The 22,995-nt window shown below is 41.5% G+C and overlaps 1 protein-coding gene across 2 annotated transcripts in view; it reads right to left on the bottom strand.

Annotated features, from left to right (window-relative positions):
• fchsd2 (FCH and double SH3 domains 2) overlaps window positions 1-22,995 on the bottom strand; it is a 68,554-nt gene that overhangs the window by 20,824 nt on the left and 24,735 nt on the right. For both annotated transcript variants that reach the window (XM_080459383.1, XM_080459384.1), the window contains exons 4-10: window positions 15,977-16,056; window positions 15,442-15,586; window positions 15,174-15,307; window positions 12,367-12,421; window positions 12,043-12,171; window positions 6,380-6,502; window positions 3,706-3,801 (exon numbers count right to left, since the gene is read on the bottom strand). In XM_080459383.1, the coding sequence (XP_080315509.1) occupies window positions 3,706-3,801; window positions 6,380-6,502; window positions 12,043-12,171; window positions 12,367-12,421; window positions 15,174-15,307; window positions 15,442-15,586; window positions 15,977-16,056 (762 nt within the window). The remainder of the gene's footprint in view (window positions 1-3,705; window positions 3,802-6,379; window positions 6,503-12,042; window positions 12,172-12,366; window positions 12,422-15,173; window positions 15,308-15,441; window positions 15,587-15,976; window positions 16,057-22,995) is intronic.

The raw sequence follows: 22,995 nt of genomic DNA, 5'->3' as shown, positions 1-22,995 counted from the left end.
AGCGGTATTTCTACGTAAGGTGTTTAGATTAATTTTTAAAAGCAGCTGGAGCTTTCGTCTTCGAGGTGTTTGCACAACCAAGAGAAGCCTGTCCGCTGTAAGCGGCAGATATGTGTTAAAGATCATAAGCCATGATGTGTTTATTACTGGCAGAAAAAATTGAAACTCCTACATGTACTGTATGTAAAATCCTGCTCAGCTTGCATATATTTGGGATTAGTTTCAGTATTGCTCTGCATTATAAATATAAATACAGTATGTGGAGTTATTTTACTTGCAATTTGACATAGCCACAGTAAATGTATGGTATAATCACGGTGTGGTGGTTTAGTTAGAATGAACACAGGATCTGAAAAGAAAAAAGAAATACAGCAAATTAAAAAAAAAAACTCAACGATAACAGACGTGGTCATTCTGTCTCCAGTGACCTGATTATGAACCTGAAACACGATACGGATGAACAAATAAAAATCACACAGACACCAAAAACTGTGGGAGGAGGTCGGTAGCCTCGTGATTTTAGAAAACAAATTGTCCAGGGGTTGCAACATCGATGAATCATCTGTTGTCGGGACTGCAGTGCTCACCAACACATCGTACAATAGGACAGTGTCACAGCACAGAGGAGCTGCTGCCATAACGGCGGTATTTAGTGATCCGGCAAATGTGGCTATCTCGCTTCATTATCGGTGAATCCACTACACAATGCAGAGCAGGAGAGCTTCTGAGAGTCATAATGGAGCAACAAACAGAATGAGCTGAGACGGCCGCTGCTATTAACTTTCTAAGAAAGACGGCTTTCTCCCGCGGCGCGTCCCATTGCAGCTACTCAGGCGATGGCAGGTGGGAGAGAGCAGGGTGAGTAAGGAAAAGTCGACTCCATGAGGGTTAAAATGCAATTTCATATTCTGACTGCTTTTGTTTGCTGTGTCGAGACAGCGGAGTAGCAGCGCCAGCCGCACAGTCCAAAACTGTATTTAAGGAATCGTCCACATCGGGTTGTCGTCGTAACCTTTTCATTATGCTTCACACCGGTGATGATCATGACGTCAGGTGTAATTGTAGCCACGCCTGTGTTGTTTTTGCTGAAGCATGCAGCCGTCACGGTCGTGTCACCGTGACAAACGGATCTGGAGATTCGAATGATTGCAATGTATTGCAGCAGCGTCCACTATAATTAAGCAGAAGAGGAAAAATACCGTTCAATAAAGAATGGCTTCCTCATTATCGGGCGCGCGCTGTTATTTGGCAGGATCAGTGTCCGGTAGTGTCACGAAACGCAGGGACAGGGTGAAAGCAAATCATTTCGCGAGAGTCGTTTGTGTCCGCTGCCATTAGGAAGACAACGCTCTTGCCCAATGATGAGAATAAATCACCAAGAGTAGGAAAGCTGCTAAATGTAAGCCAATAGGTCGCGCTTCTTTAATATTTTACCCGCTCCTCCTTAAAGCCCCCTGGGTAAAAAGCGTTTGTGCTGAACCCGGCCAGACATGCTGGAACGTTCCTCTACCTTCTCTCAACTGTTTGCCAGGTTGGCGGGACGAGAAGGTTATTCTCACTGACTTACTGTCCAAACTTTAAATCAGAGTTTAAGTTATATAAGCAGGCAGTACTTACTATAGCAATTCAGACTCAAGTCAGCCTTTTTACAAACACTGTCTTTTATCGTATTACCTTAACATTGTTTTATAATGTCAGTGACCTAATAAAATGTGCAGTTCTTTAACCGCTCCTGGTTGGACCTTTCAGACTTTATTTAAGTAACGGGAGTACATAAAGATTGACAGCCACGGGCATAGCTACAGTATGAGTATATTTAAGTTTATGCAAATTGTGATCACGTTTCCTATATTTGAGCATCATTTTAGGATTCAGATGATGCAGCAAGTAATGCGTTTAATATGTGTACTTGGGAAAACTACCGCTGGTTTTGAGAATTAGCGCCGTTAATACATAAAAAGTGGGATTTCCTGGGTGCTTTATTCCACTTCCAGGCAGCTTATTTTCAATGGCAGTCGATCCATTTACGGTGTAATGTTATAGTGTATGTGCAATTAGGTTCTAGAAACAAAAGACTGCAAATACTAATAGCAATTATGTGTATTGTACAGTAATCTGATAATTAGGTAATGTCTGTATTACAGTCAGGAATGCAGAAGGTTTTACATTTGTACTTACTTGTAGAGCCAGGTAGGATTTCCACAAGACAATCACCTTTACTGCAGTGTAACAGGAGTACGAAATAAGATTCTCTGCAGATATTATATAAATATCATGTTGGCTGGGTTCTGAGGCGCAGAGTACAATTTGTAAAGCGCGTGTATAACTCAATGCAAAACCACAGTTCCCCCCGTTTCTGTGAACGTAAGTCCTTATTTGCTGATCTGAAATGGAGCCTTGACAACCAGACGGATCCCAAAAGTACCCGATTAAAACCCATTCCACAGCATTGGGGCGAGACGTCACGTCAAACGTCTAGCCTCAGCTTGTGGTCAGGTTTATGATCAAGCCGGTGTTATCGAGATGAACATCGAGAGACATGAATGGAGCGGATGGTTTGTGTTTGGGGGATGAGTGTGGCAGTGCTAACAACAGTTTCAGACTACCTGTGCCAGGGTCATTCTCATGGCACTGACGGGCGACGGCTCAATGTCCACCAACTGCTGCACCGAACTCAGAGTCTGGCGCACGCACATACAGGCAGGCAGGCAGGCAGGCAGGCAGACACCCGCAGACCCACACATCCCAGAGCAGCAGCGCAAGCGCACACGCACGGGCAAACACAGGGACGGGGTGAACGGAGGAGGGGAGGAGGAGAGAGTGGAGGGGAAAAGTGTTAGCAAGGGCCCAGACACAAACAGCAAGACAAAAGGGAGGAAGAGAGCATTGTTACACACAAAACGTTAAAAGTACTGGAGAAGTGGAAAGGCATTAGAGAGGTAAAGACTGCTGGAACATGGCGAGAACAATGGTGGAAAGAGAAAGAGAGAGATAAGTAGAAAGAGAATCATAGGAACTGGAGAGCACAATATTAGACTCCTAGATACAAGTGAAAAAAAAACAAGGATTGCTACCCTATAAAGGCGGGAGAGAGAGTGATTCCCACGGCTGCGTCGCCATCGTTTGACAAACATCTTAAATATTTGCAACATTCAGCAACAAATTAAACAGAATTTCAGATGATTCTCATGTCAAAGATAAAAAGACACAAAGACGGGAAGGAAATAGGTTCCCAATGGAGACTAATTTGGTATTGATGATTAGAATTAGAACACAGAGCTGATTCATGCTTCTGTCACACAGTCAGAAGACACTCATTAACTGGACAACTCCATCTTCAGATGTTTACATAGAGGAATCTCCAAAGGATCCAAAAGTCTCTCAGAGGAATAACAATAATCAGTTTTGGCTCTTTGCTTTTTTTTGATTTGGCAAATTCTCTCAGATCAACATGTGGTAGGACTCTCTAAAATCCTACGAACGACAGTAAATGGACCTATATTTGAATTGCATACAAACTGATTGAGATACAAGTCTAAATACATGACATGAGAGAGGGAGAGAGAGTGAGAGAGAGAGAGAGAGAGAGAGAGAGAGAGAGAGAGAGAGAGAGAGAGAGAGAGATTGCAGTGAACAGGTTGGCGTCAGTCACACGTGTTGGGGATACTATGAGTGTGGATGTCTGCGCTGGGACGCGAGTCTCACCGTGTCACATTCACTGGGCTGGAACTGAAAGTCGTGTGCTTTATGAAACACTGGATTCTCTTGCATGAACAACTGCTGGTTGAACTCTTGGATTATCTGAGGGAAACACACACAGACGGAGACAGTTAATCCAATACACTTAACAACAACAAGAGTCTATTCAGCTGCTCCATATTCACAGAGCTTAAGACAGTGACATTCGTACTATAGGCTCAGTGTTACAAAGTGTCGTAGAACAAGCATAATACAGAAATAACCGAAGAGGAATGGTTATAAAAAGATTGCAATAGTTGAAAAATATAAAGCTATCAGAGCAGAGCAAGACAGGAAGACAATAGCATAGTGGTAAATGTAAAAGAATATATACTTTGGAAATGAAAAATGCAATACGGAAGAGTTTAAAATGCAGCAACAAATGAAAACTGAGCATAACGACCATATAAAAGCAAAGCTTTTCGATGAAAACGAGTCGATAAAAAGAAGGTACTGAATGATGAAACTAGCTGGAGCTCCACTTAAACTGCAAAAACTTGGTCTCCGTTTTTTATTTTTTATTTTTTATTTTTTTTTTTAAATTTAATGTGTGTAGTGGGGACCGTCAGCAGGGCACTTATAGAGGATCTAAGGTTTGGACAGGTCTGTGTGGCTGGTGAATGAATCAGTGAGCGCCACGCAGAGCTATAAAGGTAAAAAATAAAGCCCCAAAAGATAATTCCTAAGAAAAGCTTACAGGTGCTGGAGGGACTGTAAAATCAGCCATATGTGTTCTCTTTTCTTTGTTTTTGTTAAATGTCTTGCTAACTAATTCCCAACTATTCTCATGAGAGTTTTTACTGCCATGGAAACACGTAAGCAAGTCTTCGACAAGCATTGTCGACCGCTTCCGTTTCTTCAGAAGGAGCAGATTAAAAAGTCTTTAAATCCGCATTTCAGGCTGATTTTGAATAAAAAAAAATTGTATGTTCATTTAAATTTCATGCATCACATTAGTGGTCAATTAGCGTGGTTACAGTCAGAGCATAGTCAAGTTCTGAGCAACGACAAAGAACAAACTAAACATAAAGATGTTGCCTCAGTTAGACACATTTTTTGTTAAAAGTCTTCAAGTTAACGTCATTTCAACGTTTTAATTCATGTAACCGATGCAAAAACAAATTAAAAGGTTCACATTGGATGCCTTAATCTAAATGCTCTGTTTTAATCGCCTTTTAAATGCGCTTTTATTTTCTTAACATCCTGTTTTATTTCTATGATTTTTAATGTAATTTTATGCATTTCTTTGCCCTGTGAAGCACTTTGCATGGCTTTGTGTTTCAACAGCGATATACAAAGAAACTTCCCTTGCCGAATCAATGTGTCTTGGTGAGTAGTACCAATATTATTATTTGCACAATAGTTTAAATCTGCTCTTAACAGTGGTGGTGTGACTATATCTTGGGGAAATGTTGTCATATGATGATATTAACCTATATGTCTAACATATTTTTGTCAAATTTTAATAAGGATTCCTCACCTGCATGTATTCAGAGTAGGTGTTTTGCAGCTGGTGCCTGTTCTTTAAATATCATTACATCTAAAAGCCTTGGTACGCGACCTCCTTCTTCTCTATCTCTACCTCATCTTTCAGTTTGATCTTAGACTCTTTCCCAAAATCCAATTAGTCGTGCACCACAGCATCAAAACGTGGCAGGTCCTGTCATCTCCTCTGTTTGTCACTCAGCGATGTTGACGTCCCATCACTTAAATGTAATTCCCTAAACGGTTCCTATTTGGCTCCATTTGAATCGGCTCTTCTCGGCGAGGGGAAATGCATCTATGACAATAGTCTGCAACCTTTATGACCACTTCCCAGCAAATCAAATGTAAGTCAAACTGCAAAACACATTTGACCTTTACTACACACCTCTTAAAGTATTATATAAATAGTTTTTATAGTTCTACAAAAATGTACCTTTATGAATTCACTTACATTTTCAGCGGTTTCAACCTTCTTTTTCAGCATTTTAGACAATTGTGACATTTTAGCTGTTTTAACTATTTTTGGCTCTTTTTTAAGCAGTTTTGTGTGTTTTTAGAAATCTTCGCCATTTTAGGTTTGTTTTAAAGCTGTGCTATAGCCAGTGCTATGGAAAAGTTGTTTTTGTCTCATAAAGTACGAAGTGTGATTATTGCAATATGTGTTCCAAGGATGACGTATGGCACTACTTTGTCTATCCTCCGGTATCCGGAGTGGATATGCATGTGGATCATTCTCAAAACAATTGAGCCTTTAAAAACTCGCTCTTCAGCTAGATTGGAGGACAAACACCTGAATAATAAGGTTATACTGTGACATTTGTCTCTTCCTGCATAAATAATGTATTCATTTCTTGTGGTTTAACTTACTTTCCCCCCATTTTACTTGGCTTTTTTGAAAAAGACCCTTTTAGCCAAGAGATAAACGTTCTTTTAAAAATGACTTTGTGTGAATAAGTAAAAAATAAAACAAGATAAAACATTTATAATTTTGTGCCCTACAAAACTTCTAAAGAGCCACATGTGGCTCCGGAGCCCCAGGTTGCAGAACCCTGGTCTAAGATAACAGATACACTCGGATGTTGGTCCCCTAATTTCAGAAATCCCCGCTGTGAAATATGCAGCCGACTCATAAATGACCTCAGCACACGTGACTCACCCTGGTGGACTTGTCGAGGAGAAACTGGAAGGTGTTGTGTGTAGCTTGGGACGCCTCGAGCTCAGTGCGACATAGAGCTATCAGGTAGTCTTTCACATGCTCGTAGATTCTGCCGTCCAAAGCCTGGAGGACACACAGAGAGAAGGAACAAGGGCTACGGTGAAATAAGGATTAAATCAACATAAGTCCATAATCCTTGATAACAAAGTCGAGAGTACAAGGGAATCAGCAGGAGACACCAAGAATGAGACAGACGAGAAAGAGAACAAGGGTCAAACAGTAGATGAATGAAGCTTCGGTGATATACTACTTTTTCTTTATTCATTCCGACATGATGTTTTGTAAAGTGCAACACTCTCCGGCATCTCTTATTCTCCAATGCACTAAACCCCATTCTCTGAACCACAGTCTCAGTGGCCTAAACTCATTTTATGAATAAAACTCTTTTGGCTAAACCTTAAACACTCTTCACCAACTCATCCACTCTTTCAGTCTGAGCGTGTTTCGCTCTCAGCCGCTAAACACATTTCACTGTGTGATGCCGCAAAACCGTAAACACGGGGAGCAAAGTGTGAAAACAAACTTTCAAATACAACAAAAAAGACGCGTGTTTCTAAAGCTGCGATCGGACCAACCGGCTAATAAATTCAATGGCGGGCGGGGGAGTTTGAGTAACGGCTATTGGAGGGTCTGATTGTGCAGTAATGTGCTTCTCTCTCTTTTGTTTGATTGAGAAAATTGTGAATGTAGATTTATCAGATATCATTTTGCTGTGTCCTGCATCCTAAATATTTCAATGCGGTGTCTAGCAAATACTCATGCGGTGAATTTAATATGACTTGTTGTTTGGTGTTAAACATAGTATGACTGGTTTTGAAGAAAAAAAACAACAACTATGATTGAATAAAATAGTAATAGACGTTCCAGCATATATTTAATTAGAAATATTGGTGTGCGGAAGTTTAAGTACACACTTCTCATGACAGGCCAAGTTTATATGGAATTGTATTAAACTCGGGCCTTGGGTTTATGACTTACGGAGGCGACGCAGTGATTTTGAGTCTCAAACAAAAGAAAAACAAACCAGTGCTGCACCAAAACAATAGTTTTCACTTTCCCAAAGGACTGAAATGCTGATCTATGACTCACATTCTCCATACATTTTTAATACTATGACCGCCCCATCATTTTCAAGATGGCGTATGTCGCTGACATGAAGGTTAACGTCGTCATGCTCGCATATTCAAGCACGTTGCGGCGATCAGACCCTCTGATTTAGTGCAACATCTCGTTTTCCACTGCCGTAAACACGTTTATGGAATCCATGTCATTGAGTGGCTGCCAATCAACTCAAAAGCTCAATTCACAGTCTGTAGGAAAAGGAAGTTGTTGAGAAAAACAAGAGGCAAGAAAAAAACCAAAAACAAGCAGATGTTTTCATCTGACAGCTTTGATGCACCGATAGGAGGATATCTTAATGAAGTTATGCCGTCCAAATGAACAGCCTTTCTGTGGGGAGCTGCGGTGAAGCTGCCAGGCCGTGGACAACACTGCCAGAGAGAGAGGGAGAGAGGGAGAGAGAGAGAGAGAGAGAGAGAGAGAGGCTAATGGAGACGAGAGGAGGAAGAGTGAGCATCTGAAATGGTATGAAATGTATTAGTGAGGGCGAAAAATAGAGAGAAAAATGGAGGAAAAAATGTTTTGGAGACGTGTGTGTGCGATAAGTGTTCTTTGGATAGTGTTCGTACAGCTGTAAGGGAAGGTGACGAGGTTCATATTCCAATTCAACAAAGCACTGAGACCATAGACACACACACACACACACACACACACACACACACATACACACACACACACACACACACACACACACACACACACACACACACACGCACACGCACACACACACACACGCACACACACACACACACGCACACACACAATGCCAAAGTACTTCACAAGAGCTCTCGCTCTCACCATCCAGCAGACACAGGATCTTTTCAGCTTCCTCACTAACAGCTACACATGTCTGACAGGCTCATAAACACAAAGAACAGGTCTTTTTTTTTAAATAAACATGCAAATCCAGTAAAAACCCACAAATGTGGCAATTGCACACACACACACACACGCACGCACACACCCACACACACACGCATAAAACAATGGGATATTGACAAGGAAATTATGTCATTAAGGCTGAGTTGCTGGCTGACTTCACCCTAAATGTTCTCTCGTCGTTCTGGTCATTTCCTCCTCCCCCTTTTCTTCTCTTCCTCCCCTCCTCTTTTCGTCCATTTAGGGTAGTGTTGAGATGAAGTGAGTCAGCTCCCAGAAAAAGCCCCGTCTCCGCACCAATGGCCAGTGGGCGTGTGTGTGTTTTTTTTAGTGTGTGTGTTTGGCTTGAATGACTGCATCAGGACGAACAATAAGTACAGCACCATTTACCAGACGGGACGACAGAAGTGTAAGTGCTTGTGCCGCTCAGTGTGTGTGTGTGTGTGTGTGTGTGTGTGTGTGTGTGTGTGTGTGTGTGTGTGTGTGTGTGTGTGTGTGTGTGTGTGTGTGTGTGTGTGTGTCTGGTCGGGTCTTTAGAAGATGGACAGTGATAACAGCATTGAGTGCTGACAGCAGAGGGAGATGTAGAGCAGTGTGTTCCTCGTCCTCCTTTCACTAGAACTGTCGCATACAAGGACAGTCAGTCAGCCAGTCAGTCAGTCAGTCAGTCAGCCAGTCAGCCAGTCAGTCAGTCAGTCAGTCAGTCAGCCAGTCAGTCAGTCAGCCAGTCAGTCAGCCAGCCAGTCAGTCAGTCAGTCAGTCAGTCAGTCAGTAAGTCAGCCAGTCAGTCAGTCAGTCAGTCAGTCAGTCAGTCAGTCAGGCTCATGTATTGGATAGAAGTTATCACCGCAGCCTGTATCAGGTCTCAGGCCCAGTCAGAATTTATGAGGTGAAGCTTCGATCTAAACAAGGTTATCAATTACGCGTCTCCTCATCCGTCATCCCCAGAAAAGCGTTCTGTCACCCTTCAGTCACCTCCTGCCCCCATCTTCCACTCTACGCTTCAACATGTTCAAGAGATGGCCTCGCGTGGTCAAGGATGGAGTTTTCTACTCTTCTCTGTTCGACTTCACAAACGTGAAATGTAGTGTTATGTAACCGGAGCTGTCCACGATGTCCATGACCAAGCAACATTTCAGCTTATGGTCCCAAAAAAAAGCTTCTCAATAATACAAAAAACCTTGAATAGAGTTTTTTTTGAATCGAAGGTTTTTGTGATGCAGATTTTGTTCCCCCCCGGTTTGGGAGTGCTCTTATCACTGACTTGCAGGTGAAGACCTGTGTGCACCACAAATAAAACTGCAGAGGAGGGAGAAGGGACAAACAGCTTGCCTCCCTCTAGCTATGTCCCTCATTCTCCTCGTATGTGTGAGTATGTGTACATGTGCACATTTCCCTGCAGTCCTGTCCTCCTGTCACAAGGATCTATTATTCAGAGTGGCCTCATAGTATAGATGCACAGGCATGCTGAGGGCAGAGACCGAGGATAGGGAAAGCACAAAAAGCAACAAAAAGAACAAAAGGCAGAGCAGAAATACACTTTTCTGTTATTCTTAAATAACGGAGGGAATACACACATAATGTGTGGTGATAATTTCTTTTGAGCTAAGATGGTGCAAAATCATTTTGAAATGACAATAATTATTAAAAATATCAACAACATCGGATGAAAAGGAAGGAGAGGAAGTTTATTCACCAGATAAGAAGTCGTCGTTTTCTCGGCTAAGAAAAGCTTATGACCTTTAACTCTTTCCCCCCCTTGTAATGGTTTTTACCAGCCTGGTTGGCGCCTGCTTTTATCTGATTTACCTGATTTCATTTTCTTCTTTCATTTTTAAAAGTATGTTTTAATTTCCTTACGCTCACTTGGGGCACTTAAAGATTTCTTTTCCAAAATGTAAAAGCACTTTTACAAATGAAATGTATTATTATTTATTATTAAATATGCTCCCCAACCCTCCTTGCCATTCTGTATACCGATTCTGTGCACAGAATTCAGGCATGCGCAAGCTTCAGTTCATTATTGAGTTGTGTTGCCATGTTGTTTCAGTCCGTGGCGTTCTGAGATGTTTCCAAGAAAAATCACAATGACCCCTTTCAGCTTTTCAAGATGGTTGTGCGCAATTACCAGTGATTTCATATTGTCTGAACAGCACATGCAAGACTTTCCACTGCACATGCAGCATACTATTTCACATATACTCAGAATTAGCTGTCATATGGACACACATCTCTACTAGACACATCCATACTGTTTTCTGACTGTTGCGGTGAACTGGGACGCTACAACCTGTATTTTCTGAGGAAATGGCGCCGCTCTAAGTACAGTATTGCAAGCACTGAGGTATCTAGAATGCAGCAATAGCCTCGCCATGTGATTGTCGTTCTGATCCCGAATTGTTGAAGGCACAGTGAGGAAATGAACTCGATCCAAGCAAACTGACACGTAACTCCACTTCAGTTAGGGCAGAGCTTGACGACAGCCAGCCAAACCCTCTGATTCGATCAGAACCTACGAGAGAACTAAAGAATGGTCAGAAGCAGTAATTAATCACTCCTGCCTCCAAAACGATGCACTGAATAAAGCTGAATTCATTCCAATTCCATAAAATCAGTGTTCTGCATCGCAGAAATTGGGCCAGACATCTGAAAATGTAAACCGTGAATACCAAGCTTTACACTGAAAAGACAAAAATCAAAGAAGTAATAATCAGACTGGTGGTAAACTTAGCTGTGGTAATAGGCAGGATTTGCAAGGTGCCGTTGGTTGGATCTACCAAGCCTCTATTCTATGCAGCCCTACTTCTGATGAATTAATCCTTATTGCAGGGTTAAAATCATTCTTATCCTCGGGGAGATAAATGCTTCTGTAAGGTTTATTGTGGGCGTACATTTTATTTAGTATCCATTACATATTTACATTGTATACAACTTTCACTATAACATCGTAAAATAAAAAGTATTTTGGCTGTAAATGATGTCATTTGACTCTTTACTAAGTGTTTTATGTGTTTACGTACACAAGCAGAAGATTATGCCACGAGATTCAAAATGGTGATGAATGCCATTTCTAGTTCAGCATCAAGACCGGGTAAAAGCTTCAGCTTCCTCAGTCTCTTGTCTGTATTAGTTTCATCCAACCATTTTCTTTCCTCCAATCGTTTGCTAAGAGTAGACATCAGGATGGCTCGTTTTTTTTTAGGATTGTTCTCCACAGAAGCCTGCTTTAAATCATAAATCCCTTGAAGACCCAAAACTGTGAAATCATCACTTTTTAAGAATGTTATTTCCCTTGCAAGAACTCCACCGAAGCTGAATGGCTTCCATGAAAGGAAGTCACTTTATCCTAAATTGAGCTTTAATTCAAAGGCACCTGATTTAAATTTACGAACCAAAAGATGTTTCCCCTTTCCTGAAAAAAAAATAAAATAAAAAAATCCCCCCGGGGTATTACAGGATTCAGCTTTTTTTCTTTTTTTTTCTTTACTCAAAGAAAATGTTGTCACAGTATTACAAACTAGTCCCCCACTTCCGTTTCTCACCAATTTACTGTGAGAGAAGATTGGTGGATCCCTTCTGATACGCCTCCTGCAGTTTGCACCTACCTGTATGCAGTGCAGTAGATCTGTGTGGTAGTAGCGGTCGTGGTGAGCGTTTGCGGCGGCCAGCGTGAGCAGGTAGTCGTTTCTCGCTTGCGTCGCCTTGGAATTGCAGTCACTTCTCTTTGCTTTTAACTGCGACAAAGAGGAGACAGACAGGCATGCGTTAGTCGGGAAAGACTGGAGTGATAAGCTTCACTTTCTGAGCTGACAGGAACACCGAAGGGAGGAGTAGCTCCTTTCACGTTGGTGTTATGGTTTTAAAACCGGGCTGTTCAAAAAAGCTCTACTTAAAGAGGAAATGGAATTTTGAAGGTGACGCTCGCTTACCTTGACACTTGCTTTCTGTAAACTAATTCTTGACTGAAAAAGACCCAATTTTGACCTGGAAAAAAAAGATAAACAATGAGTTAATCTTTTAAAAAAAAAAAAAAAGAATAACAAATTACTAAAACATGGAATCTTGTCCTAAAAAGAGCACATTTCATTGCTCTTCAGATCGCTCATAGATTGAATTAAACACACAATACAGTTGAAATGCTTTTGGCGTGCATGAAAGAAAAAAAAATAAGCCACTTTTCCATCACGATTGGCTCCAGATTTACACAGCAGGAGAGTAAAATGATGTCAACCATACAGCAAATGTCATTAAGTACTATCTTAGGGTATCAGGGCCAGTCAGGAGTCCTGGAAGTAATGGTACGGCCCGACTGATTCCTGATCTCAACATCATGGATTCTGTTTGGGACGGTATGAAGAATGTGAGTCAGCCTCCATCTGCGGAGGAGCTGTGTTTAGTTTCTGGAGCGGGTTGGAGAAAACGCTGCATAATTCAATCAAAAACTGTCAACAGGTTTACGTAGAAGAATTGACGCAGAGAGTGGTCAGTTAATATCAGTTTTACACACATTCAACCACTTTGCATTGTATTACATAACCTAAATAAATATTGATGATTAATCCCAGCATTCTTACTTTTCCACTTCGCATTAGTTCATTCCTGCATTAAACCTTACAGCCCTGTATCTAAACAAGATATGGTGGAGAGGAAAAAAAATCTGTTTCTGTCCAATACAATCTCTGATCTCTTGTCCCTGATTCAGACCAGGCATCATAAATTGGCGCTGCCCTGCACAGAGGGAGGCTTGGTTGCAATAAATCTCAGCCTGATCCAGCCGCTGTGATTTATACCAGTTGTGACGTTGGAAAGACCCTCTGAATAAAAGTGACTGAGCCGGTCTGTGTGTGTTTTTCCATGGAGTCTGTCCTCGTCGCTTTACGATGCAGAAAGGCAAACCTTGAATACTTTCCTTTAACTCACACATCAATGGGGAAGAGTGTCATAATGACTGTGACTTAACTACGAGAGTGATGCACCTCTACTTATGAGACGTCGCTCGCCAGACTAAATGCTGGTCAGAATATAAAGTGTGTGTTTTCTCTCATTCATTCACGCCATTTTCCTGTCGCCTGACAGTGACTTATGTCTCGCCATTTTTCCTCTTGCAGAATATACACAGGCATGCACGCCCACACACACACACACACACACACACACACACACACACACACACACACACACACACACACACACACACACACACACACACACACACACACACACACACACACACACACATACACACACACACGTTGACATGCACATGCAGCACCATAAAGGCACGGAGCGTGACGCAGTAATTTATGTAGTTGTGATTTTTCTACTGAGTGATGGAGAACAGAAAAGAGTTGACTGGCCGATCAATGTGAGCGCTAACCAGAGCCGAGAGTGCAACAAAGTGAAAATGTCACCATAGCTACGGCTACCTGGGGATGGAGCGGGAAAACAACGCTCATCAGCACCGGCTCAAACTCTGGAACTAATTGTGGGACTACAAAGCTGCAAATGTTGAGGTCTCACAACAGACACAAGCGTTTAGGGTCCGGGTAAACGTAAAGAATATGCAGACATAATTCATCTATGAACTGTAACTGCAGCGTCTGGTCCAGCTGCCACTTTCTCCATCGGAAGGTCGACTCTTGTGTTGACCCTATATAAGCAGCAAACTCAGAACAATTTGGCATATTTGATATTCACGCCACTTGCAGATAATTGTTCTCACACCGGTAGCATTTTAAAGATACATTTCAATAGAATAAATTCTTTTTTTTCAATTAAATTTAGAGAAAAAAAAAGTCATTATCAAGAGAGTTAAAATTAGGTTTAAATTCTTAAACTTTTTTTTTAGCAATTTCTTAAGCACAATATTTAAGACAGAAATGATTGTATGTTTATTTGAGACTAGTTAAATAAGTAAACTTTAGTGTATGAACCCAAAGTCTGACAGTTAGACCAAAATATATAAAGACTTGCCGGATATTTTTTGAATTAAAAGCATTAAATCAACATGTACCACTCAGCCTGTACATGTGCTGCTTGACAGATGGGAGGCAGCGGGATTCAAACTCTGTGAAAACCCAGTTTCAATAATTACAACATCTTTGCCAACTTCCGGAGAAGACTCTAAATGGTTTGTAGATCTCTTCCAGTGGTGGCCCAGAGGTTAGAGAAGCAAACTTGTGATCGGAGGTTTGAATCCTACAACCGACACTTGCTACTATGACTCCCTGAGCAAGGCATTGGACCCTGATCCTCTTATGAGGATTTAAGCTTAACTATGAATAAGAATAAGTTAAATGCAAATAAATAAGTCCGCTAAGGCAAAACGATAAAGGATCCTATCTGGGATGAAACACACTGACAGCAGAAGTTAAAGGTCACAATGTTGATTATTCAACTCTGATTCTAATTTATCAGTAAATGGCGTCAAACCTGCAGGGGTTTATTCAAATTTATTTAAATGATCTTATTATCTAAAATCAGATTATCTACTTCTAGATTACCAAAATAAGCACAAAGCCAGGTTTATGAATAGGCTGTTTCACGGTGGGATAGAAAATTTGTTGCTTCAAATCTAAAAAACCCCAAAACAAAACAAGAATTGTCTTGTATTGTGTATTCACATTTGCTTTTGGCTGTAAATCACTACCAGTGCACACCCCACACACACACACACACACACACACACACACACACACACAAACACACAGACACACGAGAGCCTTGGCAGACTCACTTGGCTTCTATGTCGGCCTTCTCTCGCACGGCGTGGGCAACCTGCTCGCAGTCGTAGTATTTTTTCTTGGCTTTGGCCAATTCCTTCACCGACTCCTGCAGCTCTGCTTGAATGCCACTTAACTGATCTATGGTCTGTGAGGAGAAACAGGAAAGCAAAGAGAGAGAAAAAAAAAAGAAAGAAGCACACACACCGACATGAGTCACGCTAACAGCGGTGTGGGTTTACAGAGAAATGCAGTTGAAAGTCTCTCCACAGATCCTCTCACCTTTTTGAGCTGCTGTTCCTTGTAGAGGCGAACGGTCTTCGCAGGCTCGGATACTTGACACTTGTAGTTGTCGCACACGTTGAGCCTGGATTGGCTCACCTGCACCGTACCTTCCAAGTAGGACCGCCACACTGCGTACACATTTCTAATTGGAGAGTGAAAGCAGAAGAAGCGTGTGACGGTTTCTGCCTCTCTGTAAAGTTTTGCTTTAAAGTGGCAGATTTCATAACTCCCTGGAACACCCCTGGAAGATCAAAAGGTTTGCGTGGGTGATACAGGATGTGTAAAAGCACATTTTTGGTCGATCGCAATTCATTGGATCCAGTTGGAAGTTTCACATTTTTGTGCCTCTCTTCCAGGAATTCATGAATCATACTGTTATTTTTATTTTTTTCAACAGCTAAAATAACTTCCTTTTCAAAACATGGCTGAATATGCAGGCCGTTGGTCATTTGCAGATGACGAATATTCAGCTTGTAGGCCTCATCAAACCAATACGGATGTCTTTCTCTGTATTCCACTCACACAAACATACCTGTAGTCTGTTCTCTGGTCGTCTGGGTTGATTCCAGGCCAGTCTCTCTTTAGGTACTGACTCGCCAACTTCTGCAAAGCCTGAAAACACAACAGCACATCATATTAGAAAACGTGATTTTAATCCGAGAAAAATATTTATTCCAAGTGGATCAATGAAGTGTCCGACAAAAAAACAGTTGCAGGCAACAAGCGTGAGTAAATGTATGATCTTTTTGTGTATGGACTCCGACAGCTGTCGACAGAAATCTCTTTCAATTTGAAAAAACGTCGGGAAAACCAGCAACATACCAAAGACGACTTTGCTGTGAGCCGAAGGATGTGCAGTGTGAGAGGTAGTGCTAGAGAGCGTGAAATATGGTCCAAGCTCTGTGAGGGGAGCGGGGGGCTTTGAACCTCTTCATCACTTTTCTTTTTAGCATTAAAAAATAAAGCGCATAAGCGATGAGGCCAGGATGGAAGTGGCTAAAAAAACTCCACACACGGGTTCATTTCACGGCTCCCTTTTCTTTCGCCATTTCTTGTGTTTTTGTTCCAAGCGCCTATTAAAAATGCTGAACTCATCCGCGGTGGGAAGAGGCAGAAACCTGTGGGACGGCAAGAGATGTGTAACCCATATCCTCCAGACTGGGTCACTGTGTCAGTAGCGACAGCTCGCAGACACGCCGTCCCTCCGCCTTCGTGCGAATGCGTGTGAGAGTCGGGTGAGGGCGCAAATCCTCATTAATAAAACAGTTGTTAACAAACTGGAGCGACAACAACCTCAATGAGGACAAACAAAAGCTTCGGGAGAAAGCGATCCTCCAGGCCTCCCCCCTCCGCGTCAGTATGTTTTCAAGCGGCTCATGTAAACGTGGTCTTGGTTCTGCTTACAAATCCCTTTTCACAGGGAGTCAACTCTCCGCTCTCTCCGTCCGTCACCGGCCATTTCTGACGTTTGGATTCTCAAAGGCTTGTTTTTTCTTTTGAATATTTCCATTCTTTACAACTTCCCGGCTTTCCACAAATTCTCACCCTTTCTGCATTTTCCAGTCTCAAGCCGTCGAGCTACCTCAATGGTCATCTTTTCAGCCTCGATCTCATGACACACTTTTCATTGAATCAACTTATACAAGTACGTCTCTTTTACTTTTGAAGAGCTCAAACTGAAAACATCGATCAATTCTTTCTTCACTTAGACCTGAAATCTTTTTCTTTTTCCAAGTTGGCACAGGGGCTGGTGTCCTCCTGAGGGAATCTGAGCGGCCAACTGAACTTTGGCTTCCTCGAGCTAAAACCCTCTACAACAGGAGGCGAGCCAGTCTGATGTGAGAAAACTCTCCATTACCGCTGAAATGTTCCCTGCAGCCAGCTGAACCCAAAGTAGTTTGCCTTTAATTACAGAGAGACAGAGAGTCCGAGTTTCATATCTTTCATTTGAAAATTAATTCATTTTTGCCTGGTAGAGTATAGAGGTTTTAAAACAGAAAATCTGTTCATTTTCCCCATAATTTCAATCAATACACACAGACCTTCCAAGCTTTTTTTTGTTTTATTTCAAAAGGCTTTTAGCTTATGAACCATAAGAATGAAAAAATACTACACCTCCAAATATTCTCATGTGTGTTTCCTATTCATAATTATCACAATTAAAACCGAGATTGACTTGAGAAGACAATAACTTTGCTATGATACTTTATCCTTATGAAACACATTACAATATAGTTTCCACAAAACACAAAATTTTTCCTTAAAAAACAGCCTTTTCCCATGATTCAGTAACGCACAGTGTCACTTTTTAATGGTGTTCCATCATGTGTATGGTGTTTTTTTTATTCTGCTTACATGCAATCTTCTGCCCATATTTATTCTATAGTTATGTACTTATATATACATTCGATTTTATTATTTATTGTTTTTAATCCAGCTGATTATCAATGCACCATCCAGTGGTAGTTATCTATATTTGTTATCACGCCCCCATATATGATGAATATATTGTAAAATAAAGAATAAATACATAATACGGTCTATTCAGATGTATTAAAAAGTTTAGTGCAAGTTCAGTAAAACCCTGTGGATGCCTGAAAAATCCCTTAAAATCAACCAGTCAACCTTTTTCTTATTGATCTTGATCTCGAGCCATAAATAAAAACCAACATGACTTGTAGAAGACGATTCCTACCGATTCTCACTCACTGTAGAAGTTATACAAAGCTATTTAAAGTAAGATACAGAGGGGGAAGAAACCAGATTAACATACATTTACAGGCACACAGAACTGCGCTGTCCACTACGTGGCGAAACCCATCTCTGTGTGTGGACTGAAGAAAGCGCCCCGAGGGAAGGGTGGAGTGGGTGTGGATGGGACTGATGAAAGACTGTCCGTTTGAAAAAGTGCAGGGAGAGAAAACAAGTGTGAAGGAGGGCTGGAGGGAGGCGCCGCAGTAAATGAGCAAAGCTGGCGCCTGGGATTTATTGAACCTTCCTGCTGTAATGACGTGTATCATTTGAGCGCAACGTGTATTGATTGTTATTTCCAAAACACATGTATACAAACACATTCACACAACAGAAGGAAGAGTAACTGACAGCTAAAGCAGCCACTGATTAACTGACTATTTCCTCAAATGTCACCATAACAAAACCTACACCTGCACAGGGGAAGATAATAAAAAAAAAACATGTAGTTTCATCATTGTTAAATGAAATCTGCGAGCCTGGAGCAGCCAGAGTGTCGCACAAGGACACCAGATCTTAAGGTTTGTCTTGGATTTGATCCAGCCGGACATCTGGGATCAGCGTGTGCTTGTGACTTTTGTCACTCTGGGAACCAGAGGGTCCCGTTTTCTTTTCCAAGTCTATCTTAAAGAAATCTCTCAAATCTCTAAACCTCTCAGACATCAGATTGGATGCTCGTCTATGGAACTTTCCAAATCCCAGGATATACCGTTCGCGCTCGCTTCACACCGAGATTGGCCGGCTGTCTTTAGGTCTCTGCTTTCCTGAACGTCAAAACTACAAACCTCACATTACACTGTCATATCGTCTCTATCCAGAAACACGAACATTGAATCACTCAGTTCATAAGGTTAATTGATAGTCTTGGGCATGCTGGTTGTCAAGAGCAAATAAAGAAGATACTGATTATGATCACTAATTTGTTTTCAGTTCTTATTACTGTAGTTGTGTCTGACAACTAAACACAATTCCCTCTGCTTTGTTCTTTATTTAGGATAGAAGTGCAGTATCTAACAAAGTCTTGATTACTTTACGCGGCATCATAGCTCAAACTACTTTCAGATTGCATCTTTCCACAGGCTGACGCTGGTTTGTGATCAATATATCGCTACACTATGTAATTTATGGATTATACATTATTCAGTTTCGTATGTGTGGGTATTACTCATGTAACATACCACTGTCCTGTCTTTGGTTCATTTGTCTTTGTCCTTTTCATTGTAAATATGGTCATTTGGCAATGCAGACTTGAAAACATGACAACTCTGCTTTATTTAGGCTTTATTTAGTTCAACTAAGTTCAGCTCAGAAAACTGCCGACTTGTCCAGGGAGTATCCTGCCCTCGCCCACTGGTACGACTGCGGTTGTATTTGTGTGTGTGCTTTCTGTGTCCTGCGTGATTCTCCTTGTCAATCAACTATGTAAACAGGGCTGTGCCGTCCCGACGACCTGATTGGCTAAACTCAGGAAGGAACCCGTTTTATAAGGAGGAAGGACGACTTGGCCAGGTGGCAGAGCTTGGATCAGCGGGGCGGAGCCATCTTTCATTCAGTGTGTGCGTTTCTTGGTGTGAACTGTAACTTTTGAGTTAAATCTTTTTCTCTTGTTTATTAAAGGTAGGAAGGAAAGATTTTATTTGATTTCTTTTCGTTCGTTAGGCAAGTTTTACCCCTTGATAGAATAGTGTGATTTTTGGCTTGTTGTTTTTAGAGTAGAGCTCACTCTTTGATTAATTTGTTAATGATTTCTAATTTGTTTGTTGCACTGATAACTAGTTTGTTGTGGCTGTTTGGACCAATGGAGTGCTGGCAACTTTATGTTGCGCTCCAGCAGCTCCGAGTCTGTGGCGTAACACCCACCGTAGGCTGGGATCGGCTCCAGCACCCCGCGACCCTGAACTAGATAAGCGGGATGGATGGAGCTCAGAAAAACTCTATTAGGAAATCACTTTGTCAATTTAAGTTCATTCCACAAATGCAAATAGCTATGGGTTTCGAAAGATATTACATTAGCAATACCATGATTACGGTTTACTTGTGTGCTTAGATACTGAAAATCTGACTGTACATTCTGACTTCATTCCAGGATAAGGTTGTTCTGCTATCAGTCTGACATGTAATGGCAGAGCAAAATAATAGACAGCTGTCGTGACGCACATTGATTAAGGACGTCTGATTTTACCTGGTAACAGTTGCCATGACAAAATTGACGAATCGCGCTGAAGTTCAACCTATTGAAGGGGTGCAGCCCCCCCCACCCTGAAGAAAAATGGCCAACAAAGGAAGTTGGACACTCTGCTCATACTCCTGCGTGAGAAACGTTCAGTGTCCATCGCTGCGCATTGCATTTGGCTATCTTTTCTATCTTTGCTAAATAAATGGTAAATCGTATCTTGCCGTCTTGAGACCCTTCATTAGACAACCAAGTATAGGCTCAGAGGACCAGGAGGAAGCAGCAGAGCTTCCGGCCGAGTTCCCAACAGTTTCGGGGTTTTCAAAGTGTGGACCATGCTTCTCCTGGGGGTGCCGGAAAACCTCATGATAAAAGTAAACGAGTGGAAGGTGAAAGTGGTGATTTTTATAGATGAAGCATAGAAAATTTAAGACCAATACAACATTAACAATGTATTAAGTGGGCGATGATACAAATAATATAAGAATACAGTCAGATAAATATTGTTTAAAAAAAAAAAAATGGGGGGATGTCTATGTTTGGTCGCTTAATAAAACAGAAGATGAAGAACTTGGGAGGAAGGATTGGTTCTCTTTAGGGAGATATTATAACGTCTGCCTGTGAACACGAGGGAGGCTTTTTTTGGCTGACTGATCAGGATCTGGTTTGCTTCACCCTAAAGAGAACTTAAGGCTCTCTGCTGAACCCCTATGATCTTTGTTAGCGTGACCTAACAATGCGGTTCAGGCTGCAAGGCAGAAATTTCACAAGCCAAAACATAAAGCAACAACAATTACGCCACCAGAACACTTCCTCATCAAATAGCACACAGATCACTCCGAGGCTTCAAACTTTTTTTTGAGACCTGCACACAATTTAAACCCTGTTGACAACACGAGTCTGTTGTGACAGACCTGTTGTCCGAGGAGCAGAAATGACAGATGAACTCAGCAGAAACTGATTGATGCAAAGCGCAGCGTGTGACTGATTCGTGACGGCTTCGGTGAGGCGCTGCTGGCCAATTTACAGGAGCCTTGCTGGTGGTCTTTGTTTCCACTGCCATACCTCTCTCTCCTGCTCACCTTCTTTTAATATCTCGTCTGCCTTCATCCTCTTTACCCGCCACTGTCTCATTTCTCTTTCCTTTCAAAGTGCTCCTTTCATTGTCTCGTCAGCGTCTTGTAATTTTCTGCCTCACATTTCAAACCTCCGTCCTCCTTTCCTCTGCCGTCGTCACCTGAATGGCCACGTTGCCGTAGCAACCCCTCTGCCCTTCCTGTATGGCCTGTGTCAGGTGGTACGGTTACTTTTTATACAGTCATACAGAAAAACAAGCTTACACATATCCTGTTTTTGTGATCAGAGTGGCAAACAGGGTGCCCAAACGACAGGATATCCTGAGGCCGGTGTGCGTGCGTGCGTGTGACAGTTTCTTCTCGGGCTTCTATTCTGGTGAGAGCATGAAAGTGGCTAAAAGTTGTCTTTTTTTTTTACTTTCGGTGATAGATATGTAAAGCACTTTGTGCTATGTCATGTAGAAAAAGTGCTATATAAATAAAGTTTGATTTGATAAAAGAAAGACTTTTGAGCTCGGTGCTCAGAGATATGGCCAAAAGTTCAAATCTCAATAATAGTTTTATCTCAATAAACTCTTACCTCCCAAAACACTTTAAGGTCAGGGTCACTTCCGAACTGCCACACAGGCACTTTTATTAAACACCAGCAGCACAAAATAAACAATTGAAAAAGTGACAAACATTAAAAAAAAAAAAAAAAAAAAAGAAGATGTTTGGAGGGTTTAAGCCAGTGGTGTTAAACTCCTTTAAGATGAGGGAGAAGCTAGAGGGGGTCAGACCACTGAAATGGCAGCACAAATATCCACAAATCCAAATGTTTTAGTGCAAATAAATAGAATACATGCATGAAAATGTGATATCTTCCAAAAAGGTATAATTTCAAAACCATGCCAATTTCAAAAGATGTACCCTGGTGCAAAATACAATGAAACGTCTAATTCGATGCACCGATGACTCAACTATCTGCATTTGCAGTCATCACACGGGCTGGACTGGACCCTCTGGCATCCCGGGTTTGGACCACCGACCATAAGCTTGATACAGCATTAGGCTCATCTGACATGACCTGAAACATTCATGTATTTAAAGATCAGGAATCTCACTGAGTCAGACTCAACTTCACGTCATTGTGTGTCTTGAAAACCAATGAGAAGCCAGTATGAGCTCATACATTAATCTGTGGGAATTTACTCCTAATAGGTTACATCGTCTTTGTCGGTCGCTGTGTCGTGTCTGTCTGCAAAACACGACGTTAGTGGGACGAGCGTGCAGGTAGGCGATAAAGGGGACAAGCAGCGACTCTTAAAGCCAGTATTTTAACAAAAAAAGGCATGTCAATATAATATAAAGGATATTGTATTTTTCAATATCAAATTTAGGAAAGTCTCTATATCGTAAATTTCAAACGAGCGCAAACAATGATCAAACTATTTTCAAAACCACACAGGAAGATTCACTTATGTATTCCTGGTCAGGTTAAAATAGAATTGCATGACAGATAATCCTCAGCTAAAATAACAATGTAATGAGTAATGAGAAGCTTTGAATTTA

This window comes from Lipophrys pholis (genome assembly GCF_963383615.2).
Source record: "Lipophrys pholis genome assembly, chromosome: 3".
Classification (NCBI taxonomy): domain Eukaryota; kingdom Metazoa; phylum Chordata; class Actinopteri; order Blenniiformes; family Blenniidae; genus Lipophrys; species Lipophrys pholis.
Note: the sequence above shows the minus strand (reverse complement) of the source record. Positions and strands in the feature narration are given on the sequence as shown.